The following is a 22,750-nucleotide window of genomic DNA, read 5'->3' as shown; positions in this document are numbered from 1 at the left end:
TTCATCAGTTGATGGGCATTTGGGCTCTTTGCATAATTTGGCTATTATTGATAATACTGCTATAAACATTGGGGTGCATGTATCCCTTCAAATTCTTAACCTCTCAAGACATCAATAAAGACTCCCAAATGTTCCAGTCAATGAGAACTTCTCCATTCCTTTAAGTCCGAGAACAATTTTTGCCTATATTCTTTGTATGGCTATTAGTGTAGGTCTCTTATATTACATGACAATGCATCACCTATTTGCAAACAAGAATTTGAGATAGCTATATTCTTACTGACTTTTTAAATGGAATGATCTGTTAATCCAATTAAAATGCAGACATGTTGAAGCTAGTATTTGTATAGGAAATTTTCTTTTTCTAGTTCTTTACATATTCTAGGTGCTCAATAAGTTTTTACTAATGATGATGAAATTATTTTGGAGAGTGTATAATGGCTTCTTTCAGTTCAGCTTTATGAAAGTATCTACAATAGAATAAAATGTATACCTACGCATATAGAAAACATTCAGAAACAAAGAAAGCTTTTATATATCATAGGAAGAAGTGATAAAAGCTTTTGGCTAAGGATCTCCGCCAAATTTAAACTTGGAAAAAGATTAAAACATTTTGTACCACAAAGAAAGAAACTTTATATAATAATGTGACTTACCCAATACTTTTTTTCACTAATATTTCCTTAGCAACTTCTTTGTTGATAAAGTAGTTTATTTCATAAACCACATATCTTGTTTTTTTTTTTACTTTTTTAATGTTTATTTATATTTGAGAGAGAGAGAGACAGAGTGTGAATGGGGAAGGGGCAGAGAGAGAAGAGAGACAGAATCTGAAGCAGGTTCCAGCCTCTGAGCTGGTAGCTCAGAGCCCAATACAGGACTCAAACCCACGAGCTGTGGGATCACAACCTCAGTTGAAGTCAGACGCTTAACTGACTGAGCCACCCAGGCACCCCCTACATACCTTGTTTTTTTTACAGTGATGTTGCTGCTGAGTTTTTCTAGTCGACATTCTCCAGTATCATGGTTAATAATTAAAATGCATTCCTTTAAGTAAGGTTTCTTTGAACCTTTGAAAACAGTTACTGGTGGAGTTGAGCCCTGTTTAAAAAGTTAAATATTATTACTTGAAATCTGTCATAGAAAATCATTTGGGAAGGCCTTCAAGATCTTCTGTGTTTCTCAACCTATGTTATGCCTCAAGCCACCTAACTACCTAAGTTTACTACTCTAACAAGGATTCGTAGGAAAAAAGAGATGAAGCAAGGCTGAGGTCTCAAACCTGCTATTACTGAGAAAAGGGAACAGAGGAAGTACTTGCCCTGTGTCATTAAAGATTTGTTTCACTGGTCAACAACAGACAATTGGGGTTCAATTCTAATGCATAATATATTTTACAGATAAGGGAACAGAAGCCCTGAATCACACCTCCTACCCACCTTCTTCTTCCTTCATTAGTTTAGTTTTTAAAATCTTGTTTTTTTTATTAAAGTGGTGCTTCCCTATGCAGATTACTATTACACTAAACTCACCAATTAATTTTAGCATCATTAAAAGTGGGACAACCAGACATAATATCCTGCACGATGTGATATAAAAGAAAGTAAACAGCATCACCTATAAAGTATCTTGCCTAAAACACACACACACACACACACACACACACACACACACACACACACACACACACAGTCTAACTCACATCCGCCCTTTAGATATATCTATCAGTTTACAGGAAATACAAGAAATAGACGAATAAATGAATAAGATACTCCCAGATAGTAACCCAAGGACTCCAAATTACAGTTGATAAGAGATTTGCACCATATTCTTCTTAAAGATAGTTGCATTTCTACTTAGAATAGAATGTATCTTAAAATTATAATACATTGTTGTACTTTGAATTCCTGAAGAATAACAACTGGATCATAGTTTTGGTTGTTTTCTTTATTTCTCCTAGTACCTAAAGTAACAAATGCTTCAGAGATAGTAAATGGGTGTTGAATATGAACAATATGAACACTTTGATCCAAAGTTAAATAAAGCCTTCATAATCTCTATACCTGCTGTCCACATTTTGAAACAGTTTTTAAAAAGTAAAGCTTTTTTCCTGGGGTATCTGGGTGGTTCAGTTGGTTATGTGTCCAGCTCTTGACTTCAGCTCAGGTCATGATCTCTTGGTTGGTGGGTTTGTGCCCTGTGTTGAGATTCTCTTTCTTGCTCTCTCTCTCTGCCCCCTCCCCTGCTCATGCACTCTGTGTCTCTCTCAAAATAAATAAATAACCTTTAAGAAAATTAAAAAAATATAAAAAGTAAAGTCTTTTTTCCTTATTAAATTGAGCACCATTCCTATTTTATTTATTTTTTTAAGTTTATTTATTTATTTTGAGTGAGTGAGTGAGAGAAAGACAGTGAGATAGCAAGTGGGGGAGAGGCAGAGAGAGAAGGAGAGAGAGAATCCCAAGCAGGCTCTGCACTGTCAGCATAGACCCCCATGCAGGGCTTGAACTCATGAACCATGAGATCATGACCTGAGTCCAAATGAAGAGTTGGATGCTTAACCAACTGAGCCACCCAGGCGCCCCACTATTCCTATTTTAAACTTTAATTCCTGCCTAGTCCCTTATTCCATACCCCTAGAAAAGAGTATTAATGTATTAAAACATCAGGAAACTCCTAAGAATATGAACTGTCTTTGCCTCTCAATAACTTTTGTGAGCAAATAAAACTGAAGTCACAGTCAGCCTGAAATATGAGGACTCAGTCACCATGAGAACTGGGGGAAGAGAGCTCCAGGAAAAGGGAGCAGCAAGTGCAAAGGATCTGAGGCCAAAAAGATGAAGTGAGAGGGAGGGGGTGTGAGAGAGGGAGATGAGCTTGGCAGATGGATAACTATAGACCCCCATAGGGCCTTGCTGGCCATGGGGGGTGGGGTGAGTTTGAGATTTATTCTGAGAGCCATAAAAAGCACCTGTTGGGATGAGCACTGGGTGTTGTAAGGTAACCAATATGACAACAAGTTTCATATTAAAAAAAAAAAAAAAAAAGAAAAGCATTTGGAAGCCTCTAAGCAGAAGAATGGAACTAGATTTTAAAAAGATTGCCTTGTATGAACATGTGTGAACATCTATAGGGTGCTAGACACTGTTTGAAGTGTTTTATGTGTACAATATTAAACTCATTCAATCCTCAAAAAAAAAAATTAACTACTGAATACATCCAATCATCTCCATGTTTACTGCTATTACCCAACCTCAGGATCCAATCATCATCTCACCTAAGTTACCATTATTCACCTCCCTACTCACCTTCCAGTTTTGTCCCCCATCTGTTGACAGGCAAATTTGATCATGCCTGATTAGGAATACCAGGAAAGGAAATTAGTCAGTAATGGGATGAAAAAGTACAATAGTACTCCAAAAGAAATACAAGGGAAAAAAAGAAGAGATTCTTAATGAAACTAATAAAAAACAAAAGATAGAAAATAAAGTAAAATAACTAATAAACATACTATAAGATGATAAATATAAAAATCAACTATATCAACTTTGAACTAAGTGTGGATAGAAATCTAATAAAAACGGAAAGTGTTGAACTGGGTTTAAAAATTATTCTGTTATCAGAAACCCATGGGGGAGGGGAAGGAAGAAAAAAGAGGTTAGAGTGGGAGAGAGCCAAAGCATAAGAGACTCTTAAAAACTGAGAACAAACTGAGGGTTGATGGGGGGGGGGAGGGAGGGGAGGGGTAGGTGATGGGTATTGAAGAGGGCATCTTTTGGGATGAGCACTGGGTGTTGTATGGAAACCAATTTGACAATAAATTTCATATATTAAAAAAATTATTCTGTTATCAAAAGATATATTTTAAAATAGTTATATTTAATATTTTTAAAATAGTTATATTTAATATATTTTAAAATATTTTAAAATGTCAGCTAAATAAAAGAAAGATTCTACGAACATGCAAACAAAAAGAAAGCAAAGTGTCAATATTAATATTAGGCAAGGTAGTATTTAAGCTTAAAAATCACAAAAACATGATTAAAAATATTATTATATAATGATAAAAGATATAATTCATTTAAAAATATAACTGCAATAGGATGTTAAAATAAAATGAGTCCTAAAATAGGTTGAGGTCCCAAGAACGTGGTGGCTATTTTCTCATTTGAGCTAAATAAATTCAGTGGATGGAATCAAACCTTCCAGGTTCATCCTGGATGAATGTTGCCCAAGAGGGTGGTTTAGAGTGGCATAGCAGCCCATCTGACATATGGAACTTTCACAAGTCCAGTGTTTGGGGGCTGAAGTCATAGGTAACCTCTAGAGATGCATTTCCTACATAATAGCAAGAGTGGTTGAAAGTTTCCAGTGGACTATTTCATTGAGGCCTACAAAAGTACTCCATAAGGTGGAGTCACCACTAAAGAATGCCAAACTTGGACAGCACCAATGATAAATCATAGCAAGTAAGTCTTTTCCCTTCAAAATTCAACATTTTGAAATTTTACAGTAGTCAATTATAGAGAATTACTCATAAGAAAGAGAGATTTGTAAATTCCCACTATTAACCAGCTTAACAGCCTCCATTTTTTGTTAGTTTCCTATTTTAATGTTTACTTATTTATTTTGTGAGAGGGAGAAAGAGAGAGAGACAGAAAGAGAGCACATACACCCAGCGTGTGCCAATGGGGGAGGGGCAGAGAGAGAGGGAAAGAATCCCAAGCAGACTCCATGCTCAGCACAGAGTCTGATGCTGCGCTCCAGCTCACAACTGTGAGATCATGACTTGAGCCAATATCCATAGTAGGACACTTAACTGGCTGAGCACCCAAGCATCCCATTTTTATTAGTTTCTTCTACGTGGTACTACCAAAGAAAACCTAGAGGAATGAAAATTAGAGAATCTATCCTATTTGATGGGCATTAAAGAGGGCATTTGTTGGGATGAGTACTGGGTGTTATATGTGAGTGATGAACCACTAAATTCTACTCCCCAAACCAACACTACGCTATATGTCAACTAACATGAATTTAAATTAACAAAAAATAAGAATTTTGCAAAAACTACTTTACAAAGGTCAAGAATTTATCAATGTCAAGAAGACTTGGATTTGAAATCCAACTATGTGGTTTATAAGCTACCTAACTTTGGGACGATTACCAAACCTCCACATGCCTCAGTTTCCTCATTAGCAAAATGGCATCAGGAAGAGTTCCTAAACCATAGGTAGTTGTGGGGCTTAAGTGAGCTAAATCTTTTTTTTTTTTAAGTTTATTTTTTTATTTTGAGAGAGAAAGCATGAGAGACGGAGGGGCAGAAGGAGAGTGAGCGAGTGAGCGAGCAAGCAAGAATCCCAAGCAGGCTCCACACTGTCAGCACAGAGCCCGACATGGGGCTCGAACTCTCGAACCATGAGATCATGACCTGAGCTGAAGTCAGATGCTTAACCAACTGAGCTACCCAGGTGCCCCAGTGAGCTAATTCTTATAAAGAACATAGAATAGTACCCTTTACATACAACACTTAATAAATATTAACTACTACCATATAAAAAAATCTACTCTTTTGAAGAACTTCCAGAAACTGAAGGTACTCTTAAAAGTATAGTATAATAAAAGTTCTATTTTATAGGATGACTCCTAGCTTTTATTCATTTTTACCTGTATGATGAAAGCCAAGTTCATAAAGAAAATAGAGAATCTAAATGCCTCAAACTAAAATCATTACATTCCTACAAAATTAAGAACTCTGAAGAAATGTAAAACTCCTACTTGTTTAAAGAAGTTCTTTAATTAAGGGAGGAAAACCCACAAAGTGAATTTGAGAATGTAATTTCTATTACAATTCACAATTGTCCAAGGACTATATGGCCAGCAGAAAAATATATTTGCTCTTGACAGATGATAATTTTAACTATTCTCTTTCATTTCAGCTGTCTAAAAAGAGTTATAGGATAAAGTTTAAATTCTTTTGCTTTACACATTAAGCCCTTTATTATCTGATTTCTAATACCTGTCCATCTCCCATTGTGTCCCTAGTAGACTCCTTCTGACCTAGCCATAGCGGCTTTATGTAGTTCTTCAAATGTAACAGACTCTTTTGTTGCCTTGTTTTAGCCCATGTATTTTTCTTTTCTCTGCCTAAAACATTCTTCCCTCTTTCCTTTACCTGGGTAACTTCAACTCTCCTTCAAGACAGCATACCCTGGCATCTGCTCTCTCTCTGCTGACTGAATTATTGCTCTTTTGTACTTCTGTAATATTCTACAAATACTTTTATGACAGTCCTTACATTTCTATATTTTGTAATCAGTAATTTCCTGTCTTCCTAATTAAATGGTAATATTTTTTAGGACACTATGTCTAGTCTTCTGCTGTATTCTTAATAGCTACCTAGCACAGGAGTTACCACATAGAAGGTAAATATATATACATATATGGCCCACTGTCCATCTGTCTCTCTTTCTCATGCACACATACACACACACAAATATTGAGATATATTCTTTTTGGACATATCTCTGGTGTCCTGGGGGCAAGGAGTTACATCTTCCTAAATTATTTCTTTGCTGTTAAAGAAATTTACCATTTGAAGCCTTGAAAGCTTCTTTCTATAATTGTCATTCTTTTAAGAGACATTTCAATTTTTAAATTATTTTTAATTTATTATTATTATTTTTTTTATTTTAGAGAGAGAGAGAGAGAGAGGCCATGTCAGTGGGGGAAAAGGGCAGCGGGAGAGAGAGAATCCTAAGCAGGCTTCACACTCAGCACAGACCCTGACACAGGGCTCGATTCCATGACGGGGGAATCATGACCTGAGCCAAAATCAAGAATTAGATGCTCAACTGACTAAGCCAACCAGGCACCCCAACAATTGAGATCATAACACATGGTGGATGGTAACTCTTAATTGAAGGATAGGGGTGATTGAGAAAAGTTTATTAATAAATGTAAAAATCCCCATCTGCTTGCAGTAGAAAAGCAGTGCGGGGGTGGGGGGGTGTGCCTGGGTGGCTCGGCTCAGGTCATGATCTCACAGTTTGTGGGTCTGAGCCCCAGCTGTCTCTGTGCTGACAGCTTGGAGCCTGGAGCCTGATTCAGATTCTGTGTATGTTTTTCTCTCTCTGCCCCTCTCCTGTGCTTTCTCTCTCTCTCTCAGGAATAAACATTAAAAAATTATAAAAAATAATTTTGACTGATAAAAATAAGAAAAAGATAGACGACTAGGGGATAGAGAACTTGCTTGCTCTACCTCTAATCATGACAAATAATGTCATAAATGCATATAAGAGAATGTAGATGAACTAGCACAAAACCATTTCCATTAAAAAATTACACAAAGACAAAAATCTCAGTCTGTGCTTTCTCTATATGTTAAAATAAAATGTTACAGTCTTTGTGTTCTCTGAGTATAGGTCAAGTTGGTATAAAAGAAAAAAAGAAACAAACTTAAGTTGAATGCTAAGAAATTTCTAACTCAAAGATTGAGAAAACTAGACCATACAACAAATAATTTGTATATCTGTGTAAACAGTATTTCACAGTGTTACTTGGAAACATCTGGAAATTTTTTAAATAGACAAAACTTTGGTTAAAGACCTAGAGTCTTTCTTCTCCAACTCATTCCCCCAAATTATTGATAAAATCACTCTAAAAGCACAAATCCAATCATGTTACTACTCTGCTTAAAAGCCTCTAAAAGCTCTCTAATACCTATGGGATAAAGTCTAAATTCTACATTAGAACTTACATTAATTCATTTATTCCACAAACTTCTTGTTTCTTTCTCTATCAGAGCCATTCACATAACATCCCTTCTACCTAGGATAGTCTACTCCCTTTATGCCTGATGAAATTCTACCTGCCTTTTAAGATTCAGCTCAAATAGCATGTGCTTTGTGAAGCCTTTCAAGATTCTACCAGGCAGAATATTTGATTCCACATATGTGCTTGCACAGAATTTTGTACATGCTCTAATGTATAGCATTAGACATTTGTATGTCTTTCTGCTATAGCAGATTAAGACTAAAAGGCAGGGGATATGTTCTTATTCCTAGTTCAGAGTACAAAATCTGGCTTATAATAATAATTTAATAGGTATATGTTTAGACCTCCAATTGTTTCAAATCATCTGATGTGATAGTTCTTAAAACTTATTAAATGGATCAAAGGTGTTTTGTTTTTTAAGTATTTTAAGGGGTGCCTGGGTGGCTCAGTCAGTTAAGCGTCTGACTCTTGATTTCGGCTCAGGTCATGATCTCACTCTCATGAGATGGAGCCCAGTGTTGGGCTCTGTGTTGGGCTCTGTGCTGCGTGTAGAGCCTACTTAAGATTCTCTCTCTCTTCCTCCCCCTCTACCCCATCCCTACTTGTGCTCACTCTCTAAAAAAAAAAAAAATGAATAAATAAAGTATTTTAAGACTATTTTGCCTGAAATAGCTTAAAATAAGTGTTTGGCTTTTTTTTTTTTTTTTTTTTTTTTTTGCTTTGGTATATTTGTTAATTACTTTAACTATCACTACATGAATTGTGCAGTTATTTTCATTTAAATTTAGTAAAAATACTGCAAAAGGATCCTTTAAGTCCAAATATATGGAAGTACTCACTTCTATATTTGGCAGAGTTATTGTCACCTGTTCACCTTTGCCGACTTCAAGCTCTCCTTCACAAGAAGTGTCAATGGAAGCAGGTTTGAAGTCATCTAAAAATAGAAACAGATATGGATTTTTATAAGATGGAACAATACCTGGGTACCTGGATATCAAAGGGGTGCCTGTGTGGCTTAGTCAATTAAGCATCCGACTTTGGCCCGGGTCATGATCTCATGGTTTGAGTTTGAGTCCTACATCTGGCTCTGTGCTGACAACGCAGAGACTGCTTTGGATTCTGTCCCCCTCTCTCTCTCTGCCCCTTCCCCACTCATGCTTCCCTCCCTCTCTCTCTCAAAAATAAATAAATAAGTAAGTAAATAAACATTTAAAAAAGTGTGAGCATGTTTCAGAGTGATAAATCATTTTTTAATAGCCAGTAATTAAAATGGTTTAGGAGAGTCTTCATATTACAAATAAAATCCAAACCAGTTTGGAGATATCTATATCTATATCTATATCTATATCTATATCTATATCTATATCTATATCTATATCTTTATCTATATATCTATATATACATATCTAGATAGGTATATATCTATATATCTAGATAGGTATATATAGATATATAGATATATAGAGATATAGAGATATAGATATAGATAGATATATATAACTCTGAGAAAAAAAGAAATAGCTGAACTCTACAACAGTATTCCTCAAACCATGTTCCCTCTGGATCCTGTTTAGACTGCAACCTAGACTAAGATGTTCCACTGCTAAAAACTACATAATGTCAGTGTTTTCACAATTTGCTAAAAACTTATATTAGTAGAATGCTTTCAATTTTCAGTCTTTTTCTCCCATAATTTTTCTTAAACCACCTTGGGTGCCTACTATCACTTGCCTGCTGTTCTAGCAGAATACAAAATTAATGAATACGTGGAAAATACACATTCATTGGAAAACTTAAGAAAAAGCAATCACTGAATTTAAAAGTTTGAGTTTTTCATGGATATATTTGCCACTAAAGGATACATAAATGTAACCAAATCTGCAACTTCAGAATACTTAAAATAGAATTTCATTTTGAGTTAAATCATAATTCAAATGATGTTATTAAAATATATTACCCAGAAGAAATTTAGGGTGCTCAGATATTTCACATGCTGAACAAGTTTAAAACCTCTAAGATATGAAAGCCATTTAAAAATAATTCATATCAATACATATTAAGGACTGATAATTCTGATACAGAATTCCTCCAGTTACATACATTTTTCCCAGGTTAACTCTTTATTAAAATATAGCATACATGCAAACTAGAATGTGAATCATAAGCTTGATGAATTTTCACAAAGTGGCACGAATGTAATCAGCAACCAGATCAAGAAATAGAACATTAGCCTCTGAGAGGCCTCTCCCAATTACCCCTACCCCAAGAGACTGATCTTTATATTAACAGGGAAGTACCCCCAAATGTCTAAATCCAAAGTACTGAACATTTATTAGAATTTAGAGAACTATAATAGGTAGGTCTTGTGAAAGGAGAATCTTCTAGTGCTCATCAAATGATCTGCTGTCTATAAACAAAAGCTGGCCGCTGCTTCTCAATGACAATTATAATGGCTAACATTTATAAGGAACACTTCCTGCCACGCACCTTGTTAGCACTGCATATTTAATTCTTTAACAACTCTATGAAAAGAAATGAAATCCACTCTTATGTTCCTTAAGCACATATGAGTATAAACAATTCACACTAAGTATTCTTTATAGCATGGTTTATTCTTCATGTTGCTTTAATTCAGAACTGAAAACATGCAATAAGTATCTCTCAAATCTTGATGCCTATTTCCAGATTTTAAGAAACAGATTAAAAATACATAGACAATATGAAAAACATGAAAGAATTTGATTTACAATAGTAGTACCATTGAGGATAAAGATTAGACTGAAAATAAATTGGGAAGTTTGTTAGTAGCAGTAAAGTAATGACAAAGATAAAAAATAATTAAGGTGTTAAGTTTTAGATGCTTGAAAGAAGTTCTAGGGAAATAAGTGTTAGTTAATATCAATTAATGAAAAGACAACAATACTAAAGAAAAAAATCAGAACTGAGCTTGAGTATCATGGAAATAAAGAAAGTAGAAAGCAGAAGACAGAAATAGCCAAGAGAATAAACAAAGATACAAAACAAAAACAATAACAGCAATAACTTATGTGTTAATTACTTTATTTTAAATTTTTTCTTAATTACTTTTATCTCGTAGCCTTACGAACATTCTCTAAAGTTGTGAATACTCCTATGTTACAGATACAGCAAATGAGGGTAGAAGAAATCAAGTCCCTCACCTAAGATCATGAACTAAAGTGAGAACTTCATTTTATAAGGATGTATACATAATAAATGAAGTAACTTCCACTTAAAGTATTTTAATATAAGTAATTTATCATCATGGCCTATGGGATACCCACAGTAACAGACTTTGTTGGTTTTAAAATGTCCTCAACTTCCTAATTTTAACTATCTTTAAGGTTTTGCTCATCAGTGTAAATACTCATATAAACATTCCTCGATCTTCATCACTCACATCTAATCACTATGTCTTCTTCCATAATATCTTTCAGAGCCATCTCCTATTCCATCTCCTATTCTTGCTGAAGTCAACTAGTTTTCAATCAACAGAAAGCTACAGCTTGACCATCTGCTTTTCTGTTTTTGCTCTTAGAATGTGAATCCTATTTCAAAGTCCCCTCTTCCCTAAAGTAGTCACTATGTGGGGCCCTTTCTCTACTCTCCAAAATCTCAAGTTTTTTGGTCTTCTTCTATAGCATTTACCTACCACTCATCAAAACCTAACATAAACTTCCTGGTATTATTTGCCTGTTTCTGTATATGCCCTACTGGACTGTAATTAAAAAAATTTTTTTTAATGTTTATTTATTTTTGAGAGAGAGAAAGTACGAGTGGGGGAGGTGCAGAGAGAGAGGGAGACACAGAATCCAAAGCAGGCTCCAGGCTCTGAGCTGTCAGCACAGAGCCTGATGCGGGGCTCGAACTCACAGACTGGACTGTGAGATCATGACCTGAGCCAAAGTCAGACGCTTAACCGACTGAGCCACCCAGGCACCCCAGAACTGTAATTTTTTAAAACATAATGCTTCATACTTTAATTCCTCCTGAGTTATGGCTCCTAGCATAGTGCCTTTAATATAATGGGCACATATGAGATCTTTGTAATTGACCCTGGTTCATATGTTTATCCCTCTCTGAACCAACTCCAAACTTATTTTTAAGTATAAACTTATTTCAGCTAAATTATGTGCAAAAGACTTGTTTTCTAATTGTCTCCTGAGGATCAGATAAATCTGTATTTCAAGACTCTCATTTCTTTAAGGTAGATACTGCCATATTTGTTTTGTACTTTTCACTAGCACATTTCTGTTCTCATAGAGGGCACTCATTACTTAATATTTGACAATAAAGGAATCTCTACGATAAATAGTTAACAGAAATGACATCCTAGAGTAAAGCCAGGGTCTTTTGATGTCCCATATTTTTCTGACAGTGACACAGAGGACAATATTGGGAGACCTGTCGCTTAACTACAGTTAAATAATGCTTTAGAGGAGAAGCCAGAAAGGTAATTCAAGGCAGTGAAGCAGATCAGTGGGGAACCACAGTGACCTAGAGAATGAATAAGCCCAATCTCAAGAAGACAACCACAACTTGGATCCAGCCAACTCCTGTCAAGAGGAATATGGGTTTGGTGAGGCCAGGTTATCTTCTGATTTTTTAAAGAGAAGCTGGTAATCCAGATTTCTGTATAAAAGATCTTGATTTTTACATATTTACAACTAGTTTATGCTAAAACAATAACTGTGTGGGTCAAACAAAGCATCTCTAAAGTCAAACTCAGCCAACAGGTTGTTAATCTATAACCTCTGTTTTAGTGTTTAAAACTGATTATTTTTCTTTGTAACATATCATCACTTTAGATCTTCACAACAATTCTTTGAATTGATTATTCTCACCCACATTTTACTAATGGGAAACTCTGCTAAAGTAATGGAGCCAGTTAAAAATCAAATCAGGAACTCAAGCCACAAACTCTATCCACTCATATAGCCTCTTTGCCTTATTATATATCCACAGTTCTTTTTTTTTTTTTTTAATTTTTTTTAACGTTTATTTATTTTTGAGACAGAGACAGAGCATGAATGGGGAGGGTCAGAGAGAGGAGACACAGAATCCGAAGCAGGCTCCAGGCTCCGTGCTGTCAGCACAAAGCGCGACGCGGGGCTCGAACCCACAGACCGCGGGATCATGACCCGAGCCGAAGCCGGATGCTCAACCGACTGAGCCACATATGTGTCCAGAGTTCTTAACTTTTGTGTGTGTTGGCAGGGGAGCGGGGGTTGTTAGGAGAGGAGGAATAGTCATAAGTCCCTATGGGAATCTGATGAAAATTATAGACCAGCCATAAATCCTCTCTACAGAAAAAATGCATATATGAACATACATATCAAATACTGTATAATTTCAAGAGATTCACAAGTCTCTGAAGCCTTTCTATAGATGTCTATAATATGAGACAACTATAAGAGATAGTAATATACCCAAAATATCTATAGCTTTATTCAATGATAAGCATGAACTCATAGTCAATAAATCTATCAAAACTATTCTGAACCTATTTACATTTCTAATTATTTTACTGCTAGAATTAATAAGTTCTACTTTTTATTACTTGTTATATTAATTAGTATTGCCTTTTATTTACTTTCAAACAAGTTTTTTTTTAAGAATACAACTTTTGAGTTTCAATGGATTAAGTATAGTTCTAGAATTACAGAATTTGTTAAGTAATCTCATGTTTTCTATATGTTTCCAAATATCAAATGTATTTTCTAGGTTGCTATGATTCCAGACTACATAGTTTATTTCTTTCAGTTCTCCTTGGTTTGGAAACCTCACCACCAATTTTACCATTTATTTATTCACTGTGGATATCCTTCTTCTATGTTATTTTTTTCAGGTTTACAGTACAATTACTTGTATTACATATAGAGGAGAGAAACATTTCCTACTCTGTATTAATACTTTTTCAATCAATGTTGATCACTTTTCTGATTATTTTGGCTGTAGTGTCACATAATGTCAATATCTTCAAAAAAGAATCACAATTACTATCATAAATTTACTTCCTATTATTTGAACTAATTCAACTAACTTGAAAACCCATATCCTTTCCAATATACCACATTTATCAGAAAAAATTAATTGTAAATATAATTTTAATCCAATTTCTCATTAATGTACTTTCTAATGTTTGCTCACACCAAAGCTTAACAACCACTTTTGTGGGAGTGGCTCTACATGAAGGCTCAATCTTCCTCACTGACCATGAGTTCATCAATTACTGTCAAGCAAAAAGTGGTATCATTTACAAACTTAGGAATTTCAATGTTTATTACCTTATCTAGATAGAAATTGTAAAATTAGCACTAGCCCAAATTCAAAATTTATTCTAGTGGGTCCTGTTACTCAAACTCTTCCACCCAGTGAAGTATCTGCTGCTAAACATTGAGCTTATCACTTACAGAACATCCCATGTCTTCCCTACCACATGCCAGACTATCTTTGCGTTAGGTTTTATTGCCAAGCCTTGATAAATGCTTTTTGAAACTCTAAGTAAATGACATTCATTGGCACTCCTCATACACACATGAATATACCCCTTCAAGGATAATGGTAACTATTATTTATTCTCTATGCACCAAAGACTGTGCCAGGTTGTTTATGCAATCTTATTTAATCCTTACCATTTATATATTAGAAAATGAAGGCTAAAAGTTTAGAGAATGTTCCAAAAGGTACATTACTTATTTGGTAGTGGAGGCCAGAATTCGCAACCTGTTTTGTTAAAAATATTAGGCAGGCATAATTACCCCTGTACATAAACGTAGAATATTACTTTCTCCCAGATTACACTGACTTGAGTGTTTGTTATAAATTAGGTCCACTTGCCCTGTATAAAAGTAAGATTTCTTGTTCTATAGTTTCCATCCCTTACTCTGAGTCATTAAGAGTGAGGATCATAAGGTAGATGAAACTGTCCTCAAGGATAATGATTGGTTTTATTCAAATAAATCTAGAAAGATTCTGCCTGCTTCAACAAGAAAAAAACTAAGGCCAAAAACTTTTCTAATATCTTCCACAGCACTAAGCGTGTATTCAAATATCTGGGTTTATTGTGATGGTTATTCCTATGGTTGTTTTGTCTTTTTTTTTTTTTTTTTTTTCATTGTTATAGCCAGATCAACTGATTCTCTGACTCGAAAGGCACAATTCCAGCATGGTGAGAACTTTTATAAATGAAAAGCTTTGAAGCACCTGCAGAGAGCCTTTCAAAAGCTGTATTTTATCCTCTTTGTGATTCATGCCCTTAAAAGAGTATATCCAAATTATGCAAAAATTTATTCTTAAGCAAATCTTTATAATCTTAAACCTTATGATTTGAAAAATCACTAAAAGGCTACTTTAAACCTGAGAAAAAAGAGGAGAGAGGAGGTACTATTTGCAAGAAAGGCATGGAGAAACCAGGTTATCAGCTTTATCACACTTTTGGAAAATGGAAGTGAAGGAGAGAAACTGCACAGCTAGCACTAGCTGTCTCACTGTGGGTAACCTTGGACGACAGAGAACCGCAAAGCAGAAAAAACAAAGGACACTGTTGAAGATCTGTTGACAAATATTTCCCCTGTTTATTCTACCAACTGGATGTTAATTTTGCTTAACAAAACCCTTTCATAAAATGTAAATATATTCTTGGAGAGTTAAACCCATTGATCTTTATACCTTTACCCTGGGTTACTTTAATTAGATCATCTACAACTTAACCAAACTTCTGGAGAATGTTGAGGGTTTGTGTTTTTTTTTTTTTTTTAATGTTTATTTTTGAGAGAGAGAGAGTGCAAGCAGGGGAAGGATGGAGAGAAAGAGGGACAGAGGATCCAAAGCTGGCTCTGTGCTGACAGCAGCAACCCTGAGAGATGGGGTTGAAATCATGAACCCAGAGATGATGACCTGAGCCGAAGTCCAACGCTCAACCGAGTCACCAAGGTGTCTCAAGAAAGTTGAGTTTTAATGGGGTGTTTTGATTGAAACATGGAAAATCTCAGAGCAAAAACCATGAAGATCTCTGGACAGTCTAAGAACACGATGAGTGAGAAAGGTGGAATGATGAGACACTAAAGAAGAACAGGACAGGGGAAAGGAAGTGAAAAAATAGCTACTTTACAATTTTGCCACAGAAAAATAAGAGGTTATGATTCAAAGATCTCAAAGTTTCCTTTCCGCTCTATAATTCTGAGGGTTATTATGCAAAGAATGAAATGTTTTACATACCAAATTATAATATGCTATATTTTCCTTCCTGGAATCTATACCATCCAACTATTAAAGCAAAAGAGATCCTTTTTCTACCTGAACATTACAGAGTGTAATTTACCAGAACTACTTCCAGAGGACAACCAAAAGGAAATCAAAAGGAGAGATCATAGGGAAGTAAATACCTTTCTAAAAAAGAAATGCATAACACACCCTCCAAGACTTTGATAATCAGTATTTGGTAGGTGAACGAAATCAGGGGTCCAAAAGAGCTACAGATTACTGGAATGGTTTAGAATACCTACCCAGGAACACACTAAACAAGAACTCTCATCAGTCAGCGACAGAAAAAGTGAAGAAGGGAAGGAATATTTCCCTACCAGCCTCAAGGTACTACCTTCACCCTGCATAATTGTTCGGCCCTTTGCATCCTTCCATCTGTCACCTAACTACCTTCCTATCACCTCTGCATTATACACCAGTCACGTCGTCTCCACAGTCACCCCTGCGGATCTCCTCCACAAAGTTTCCCTTTCTGCTTGTTGGTCTCACTTGAATCTCTCTGCCCAGGGTTTACAACCGACACCTGCTCAACTCTGGCTTCTTCCACGAAACCCCTAGGACTCCAGGCAGGACAGCGGTTAGCTCCGGTCACCCCATTCTCCAGCAGAGTAAGGAGGTTTGTGGGATCACAATTCCGAGAAGTTTAATGTCTCCACGTCCCCATCCCCAGAGGTCCCCCTTTCTCCCGGGGATCGTCCTCACTCACAGCGTACAGTGTGGAAGGCGCAGCGCGGCTTCTTCTCGAAACTCTCCCCTAACTTGAGAACCCGCTCGCGATGATCGATGCGCGAGGGTCCCGCAGCTCCATTCATCATTATCCCCTGGCTCTGACTTTACCTCCGCCACCTGCGCTCACTGTCATCTGCCACCTCATCCTGAAGCAGCTGCACTTGCTGAGGCCGGGGCAGCCACCAGACTCCGCCCCGCGCCCGACGCGCGCGGCCCCCCAGAAGCCTCTCGCGTGCTGATTGGCTGCGTGGAGAAGGGCGCCCCGCCCCCTAGCTCCGAGGATCCTGGTCCCGCCTCCAGACCCCTTCCCGCGTTGCGACGCAAGCCGCCTGGGAAAGGCCGCGCAGCTGAGGTGCGTGGTGGGAGGTGGGTCCTTCGGAGGAAGAACGCGAAGACAGGGTGAGGTAACCTGCCTGAGGTGGCGACTGGGGAGAGTGAGAGTCCCGGGTGCTGGGAGGCCTGGTGGGGTTCTGGGCCAAGTATCCCGGTGCTTAGGAGTTCCTAACGGGAGTATCTGTGCCTTTTCTGTGGAGATGTCTAGTGGAAACTGAGGCCCGGGGAGGGGCGGAAGCGGGGCACAAGGCCTGGTGTTTTGCCCCAAGGCCTGGTAGCGCGGAAGCTGGGTCTAGAATCCGGAATGAAGGAGCCTGCGACCTCAGACCTTGAACTTGCCTGGAGGCGACGCCGTTACCTGGGCAATCAACTCCTGATTTCTGTTCCAGAGGAAGTTCTCGGGAGTATTAGGATCGAGACGGGATGAAGAGGATGGGGGAAAAGATTACAAGTTGGAAATCACGGTGTTTAGGATCAGTTGCAACGAGATTGCATTCGGTAGCCTTCTTTTATTTACTTCCTTCACAGTGATCTTTGGAGGCAGTAAACGGCACGACCAGGAAGACGAAATTCCCAAAAGATCAAGGTCAGAGTTCGTGCTGTGCAACAGGGTAATAGCATTAATAATTCAAAAATACTTGTTTTTGTTTTTGTTTTTTTTTTTTGTCCTGTCAAAAGTTCATGAGTTTAATGGTAAAGATGAGGGAAGTGTTATATTAGAAGAGAAGCACCCAAGAGAGAGTTTACAGATGGTTGCCATAACGGGTGGTTGTTTTTCAGGGTAAGTATGTAATCAAACTCTACCCCGTTGCTTAACCTATACCGTAGCCAAATTTGTCAATTTATTGTTCTAGGCAAGTAGGTGAATGTGTTTCCCTAAACCTATCTGCTTGTGTAAATTCTTTTATAAAGTGTATTCAGACTGTTTGGTGTGGTAATTAAGTGCTTCAGGTTCTGGAGCCAGAATTTTTGGGTTTGAACCCTAGCTTCATACTTTACAGTGTGACTTCATGCAAACTAAAGTATACTCATCGTTAAAATTAGGGGTGGGGGGAATGATACTGCTTATTCCTTAGAGTTGTTAAGAGGGTTAAATGAATTAATACATGAATGGATTTAAAACAATTCACAGCACATAAAGCTCTCCAAATGGTTATCGTTATTGAAGTATAACTCTATTATCTGGCAACATTTTAGAAACATCCTTGGTTTCTGCTTTCTTTTCTAAATCTTGAATTATTCTAGAAAGTAGGAATTTTGTTTACTGGTAAGAAAACTGGTTCAGAGAAGTCCAGTCCTCTGACTCTCTGGTCTGTTTTCTTATCATCTGTGTCGTCTATTTGGCACTTAAAATATTTTATATAATTATTTTACATATACGTATGTGTGTGTGTACTTTTCTTTCCCAGCCGACACATGAACAGGGACTCTGTCCTGTATAAAATGTTTGTGATCTATGTATCTAACATAGTGCTCTACACACGTTTGGTGATGATGATGTTTCAGTGATCTTTTATTATGTTAGCCAGAGTGCAACAACAGTGCTTTAAGCCTATTTTACATGAAAAAGATTCCAATTAGAAATCTGAGGTTTCCATAATCCTAATAAAGAGAAAAGCAGAGTCAAGAAATTGACTTTTGGAGTGCCCAAAGTTTGTGCATTCATTCATTCTTTCAACATATGTTTATTAAATACTTACCAGGTATGGGCAAAGGCATTAGTCTAGTCTCTGGGAATATGGTAGTGAACAAGAGAGATAAGAAGGCAGCCACCAAGGATGGTCTGAGCTTTGCTGTCATGAAACTTACCTTCTAGTGTGAATTTTCACCAAACGTATTAAAATGAACCAGGTTGTACGAGTCCAGGAATAAAGAAAAAACCGAAAAAACCTAACCAAACAGGTTAATGAACTAAATAGAGTTGGAAAATACCCCAAGTGACATTTCACATTGCTTTGTTTAGGTCTACTGATGACATATTACCTCAGGAATTTATAACAGCTGTATGCATTTGTTCTTTTCCACAAATCTATATCCTCATCTAACTTAAAAAATATTGTTATATTCCTGTCTTACACCATTCACAAATAACTTAAATGTGTATTGAATATATAAAGATATAAGTAAATGAAGATCTAACTAAAACAAACCCATAAACGCACCAGAAAAAAGTTGAGACTATATTTTATTTATTTATTTATTTTTAAATTTTTATTTAATTTATTTTTTTAATTTACATCCAAGTTAGCATATAGTGCAACAATGATTTCAGGAGTAGATTCCTTAATGCCCCTTACCCATTTAGCCCGCCTCCCCTCCCACAACCCCTCCAGTAACCCTCTATTCTCCATATTTAAGAGTCTAAGAGACTGTATTTCAACTCTTAGGGTTAAGGAGGACCCTTCTAAGAATGATACCAAAGTAGAAGTCATAGAGGAAAAGATTGTTATATTCGACTACGTGAAAATTGTGAAACTGTGGTGAAGACACCATAATGAAACTTAAAAAAAATAAATGACATAAATTGTTTACACCTAGTATAAAAGGTAAAGGTTCATATCCATATATGAAAAGCTGAAAGCTTCTACAAAAGAATAATCCAGTAGGAAAATTGTTGAAGGATATGAATAGAAAATATATTAAAGAAGAAATAACCAGTGAACATGAAATGTGCCTAACTTGTCTAATAATCAAAGCAATACAAATTAAAGATGATATCATTTTCCATCTAGTAGATTGGTAGAAATGTATAAGATAGCAGTATGTATCAGTGAGGGCATAGTAAAAAGAACACCGTCATATGTTGTTAGAGGAAGTATAATTTGAAACACATATTTCAAAGGTACCATCTAATCAAAATTTAAAAAATTTATATCCTGCCACCCAGCCATCTGACTTCAAGGGAAATTCATCCTGCAAGATACTAGCATGAGTGCATAAAGATGTGTACATTCATAGTCATTGCAGCATTGCTGGTAATAGCATACTCTGAATGACCTCCAGTAGAGGGAATGGTTTAAATATATTTTGATGCACTCTTACAAAGGAAGATAGCATATGCAACCATTGGAAAGAGTGAGATAACTGTATCCACTCTCTTGGGAAGTAGCATGCCTACTGTGTGACAGGAGTGACACCAGGAGTTGTGCTGGACTTTCTTTGAAATATTTTCAGAAAATTTATATTTTAATGATTTATATTTTACCTAAAAAGGATGACATTTCGATGCTTATTTTATGGCCAACTCCCCAATATAAAGGGCAGTTTTGGTGCCAATTTTGAAGAATAATACCTAAAAATAAGTGAGTTAAAAGTATGTCATTTGTGTTTTTTATTATTTTACATGGAAGGGAATATAATGAACATTGTATCTAAAACCACAGACTTTGGAGTCAGACTGATCTGGATTTGAATACGGACTCCACCAGATGCTGGTGGAACCATGATAGGTTCCTTCAAAGTTTATTTTTCATATCTGTAAAATGAGATGATTACAGCCTCTACCTCATAGTCTTGTGAGAAGTAAGATAATGTGTGCAAAAGCACTTAGTACAGTGCTTAGTTCATAGTAAAATACTTAATATATGTTGGCTTTTATTGTAAGTGAAGGTTGTACTTTTTGTTAAATAATGATACCGTTGAGCTTTGAGTGTGGTAAACAGCAAATTGAATTGGGATGTGTCTTATATTTAATTTTAAGGTAATTGATTTTATGGTGATGAAAAAGAATGAAATCTTGCCATTTGTAACAACTTGGTTGGAACTGGAGGGTATTATGCTAAACAAAATAAGTCAGAGAAAGATAACACATGATTTTACTCATGTGTGGAATTTGAGAAACTTAACAAGATCTTAGGGGAAGGGAAGGAACAAGAAGAGAAGAGACAGGGAGGCAAACCATAAGAGAACAAACTGAGGGTTGATGGGGGGGTGGGCAAAATGGGTGATGGACATTAAGGAGGGCACTTGTTGGGATGAGCACTGAGTGTTGTATGTAAGTTATGAATCACAGGATTCTACTCCTGAAGCCAAGACTACACTAATATGAGAATAATAATAATAATAACAAAGATAATTTGATTTACTATGCTATTTATTAATAAGCTTTTGTTATCTTATAATTACGTCCCATTTCTGAGTTGTGTGTTGGTCCCCAAGACCAACCCAAGGTTCAGTGATTCACTGGGAGGGCTGACACCTCTTAGGATATAGTCGTATTTGTGGCTGTGATTTACAGTGAAGGGATACAAAGCAAAATCAGCAAAGAGAAAAGGCAAATGGGGCAAAATCCAGAGGAAAACCGGTGCAAATTTCCAAAAGTCTTCTCCCAGTAGGTTCGTATAGGACACACTTAATTCTTCCTATAATGAACTGTCACATTTTGAAGTGTTGTCTACCAGGGAAGCTCACTAGATACTCAGTGATAAGGGTCTTTATTGGAGGTGGTCATATAGGCATCGTCTACTACCAAGTACCAGAATTCCAAGCTTTTGGAATGAGCAGGCATTCTGCATAAATCACATTGTTTTCACAAATACTTTAGGTACAGTGAGCCACTCTTGTTAGGGAATGGTGGAAACCCTTCTGAAATCCAAGTTCACCAGCCAGGGGCCAGTCTTGGCATCAGGCAAGGGCCAACTTTGTCTCAAGCTATGTTAGCTCTTTTCTGCACATTCAGTGTCTCTTTTATGATCAAAGAAATTAATTTCTATCCCAGGATTATTGTGCAGATTAGAGAGAGTGAATGTGGAGTATCTAGCACTGTTCCTGACTCCTAGTGCGCGATAAATAATACCTGCTGTAGCTGTCATAGTAAGTTATAGGAGTCTCTAGCTCTTTATAGGTATTCCAATTAGAAACATTAGAATCTCCTGTAAGGAAGAAATTGAAAAATCTATCCTTCACTTCTCAAAGCAAACAAAACAAATTTTATATTGAAACTATTTTTCAAACATTACTTAGGGAGCAAATGTTTTAGGGCTGTTTGACCTTTATCTTTCTGATTCTGTTAAAATATAGGCAATAAGAAATGAAACCAACAGGTACAGACCCAAGGATCTTATCTCTAGCTGCCGAAGTTGCAAACAGTCCTGAGCAGAATGTCCCTATTATACTGTTGAAGTTAAAAGGTAAGAAAATATTTTTGTGATTAGCTAACACTATTTAAGGAACAAAACAATTCCATCATGGGTATAGTTTTAGCATTTGTTTCTGATTTGTTCAGAAAAATCTTAACATTGTGATAAGAAAGTGCTATGTTTCCTTTTTAAAGTAAGTTTAGTTATTATTCAAACTATAAAAATATAAAAGTCTTGGATTTATTGAGCAGAAATAAGTATATCTTCTTTCCTTTTGCCTTAGAAATAATAAACAACACACCTTTAGGAAGCTCAGAGTTGAAGAAAATAAAACAAGATATATATTGTTATGACCTCATTCAGTATTGCCTTTTGGTCCTCAGTCAAGATTGTTCTCGAATCCAGGGTGGTTGGACTACAATTTCCCAGCTTACACAGATATTAAGGTAAAATGAAGCAATGAGTCCTCCTGTTCTTGAGGGATATAGTAGTAGATTCTCATTTTCAACATTTGCTTCTCTTTATTCATCTGCTTAACAAGAATTGGCAACCTT

At 36.4% G+C, this 22,750-nt stretch overlaps 2 protein-coding genes across 11 annotated transcripts in view; one reads left to right on the top strand and one right to left on the bottom strand.

Moving 5' to 3' along the window:
* EAF2 (ELL associated factor 2) overlaps nt 1-16,967 on the bottom strand; it is a 35,723-nt gene extending 18,756 nt beyond the window's left edge. Inside the window, exons 1-3 of one of the 3 annotated variants that reach the window (XM_042955334.1) lie at nt 16,894-16,967; nt 8,613-8,707; nt 965-1,101 (exon numbers count right to left, since the gene is read on the bottom strand). In XM_042955334.1, the coding sequence (XP_042811268.1) occupies nt 965-1,101; nt 8,613-8,707; nt 16,894-16,930 (269 nt within the window). In that variant the 5' untranslated portion in view covers nt 16,931-16,967. Of the gene's footprint in view, nt 1-964; nt 1,102-8,612; nt 8,708-16,762 lie in introns of those variants that run through there. The other 2 variants (XM_042955333.1, XM_042955335.1) reach the window with 2 other exon arrangements.
* Nucleotides 16,968-17,064: 97 nt separating this feature from the next.
* Nucleotides 17,065-22,750, top strand: part of IQCB1 (IQ motif containing B1) — a 63,076-nt gene continuing 57,390 nt past the window's right edge. For 2 of the 8 annotated variants that reach the window (XM_042955596.1, XM_042955588.1), the window contains exons 1-4: nt 17,083-17,184; nt 17,647-17,729; nt 22,138-22,247; nt 22,480-22,642. In XM_042955596.1, coding sequence (XP_042811530.1) covers nt 22,148-22,247; nt 22,480-22,642 — 263 coding nt within the window. In that variant the 5' untranslated portion in view covers nt 17,083-17,184; nt 17,647-17,729; nt 22,138-22,147. Of the gene's footprint in view, nt 17,190-17,646; nt 17,730-17,760; nt 17,900-22,137; nt 22,248-22,479; nt 22,643-22,750 lie in introns of those variants that run through there. The other 6 variants (XM_042955594.1, XM_042955591.1, XM_042955590.1 and 3 more) reach the window with 6 other exon arrangements.

This window comes from Panthera leo, chromosome C2, assembly GCF_018350215.1.
Source record: "Panthera leo isolate Ple1 chromosome C2, P.leo_Ple1_pat1.1, whole genome shotgun sequence".
Classification (NCBI taxonomy): domain Eukaryota; kingdom Metazoa; phylum Chordata; class Mammalia; order Carnivora; family Felidae; genus Panthera; species Panthera leo.
Note: the sequence above shows the minus strand (reverse complement) of the source record. Positions and strands in the feature narration are given on the sequence as shown.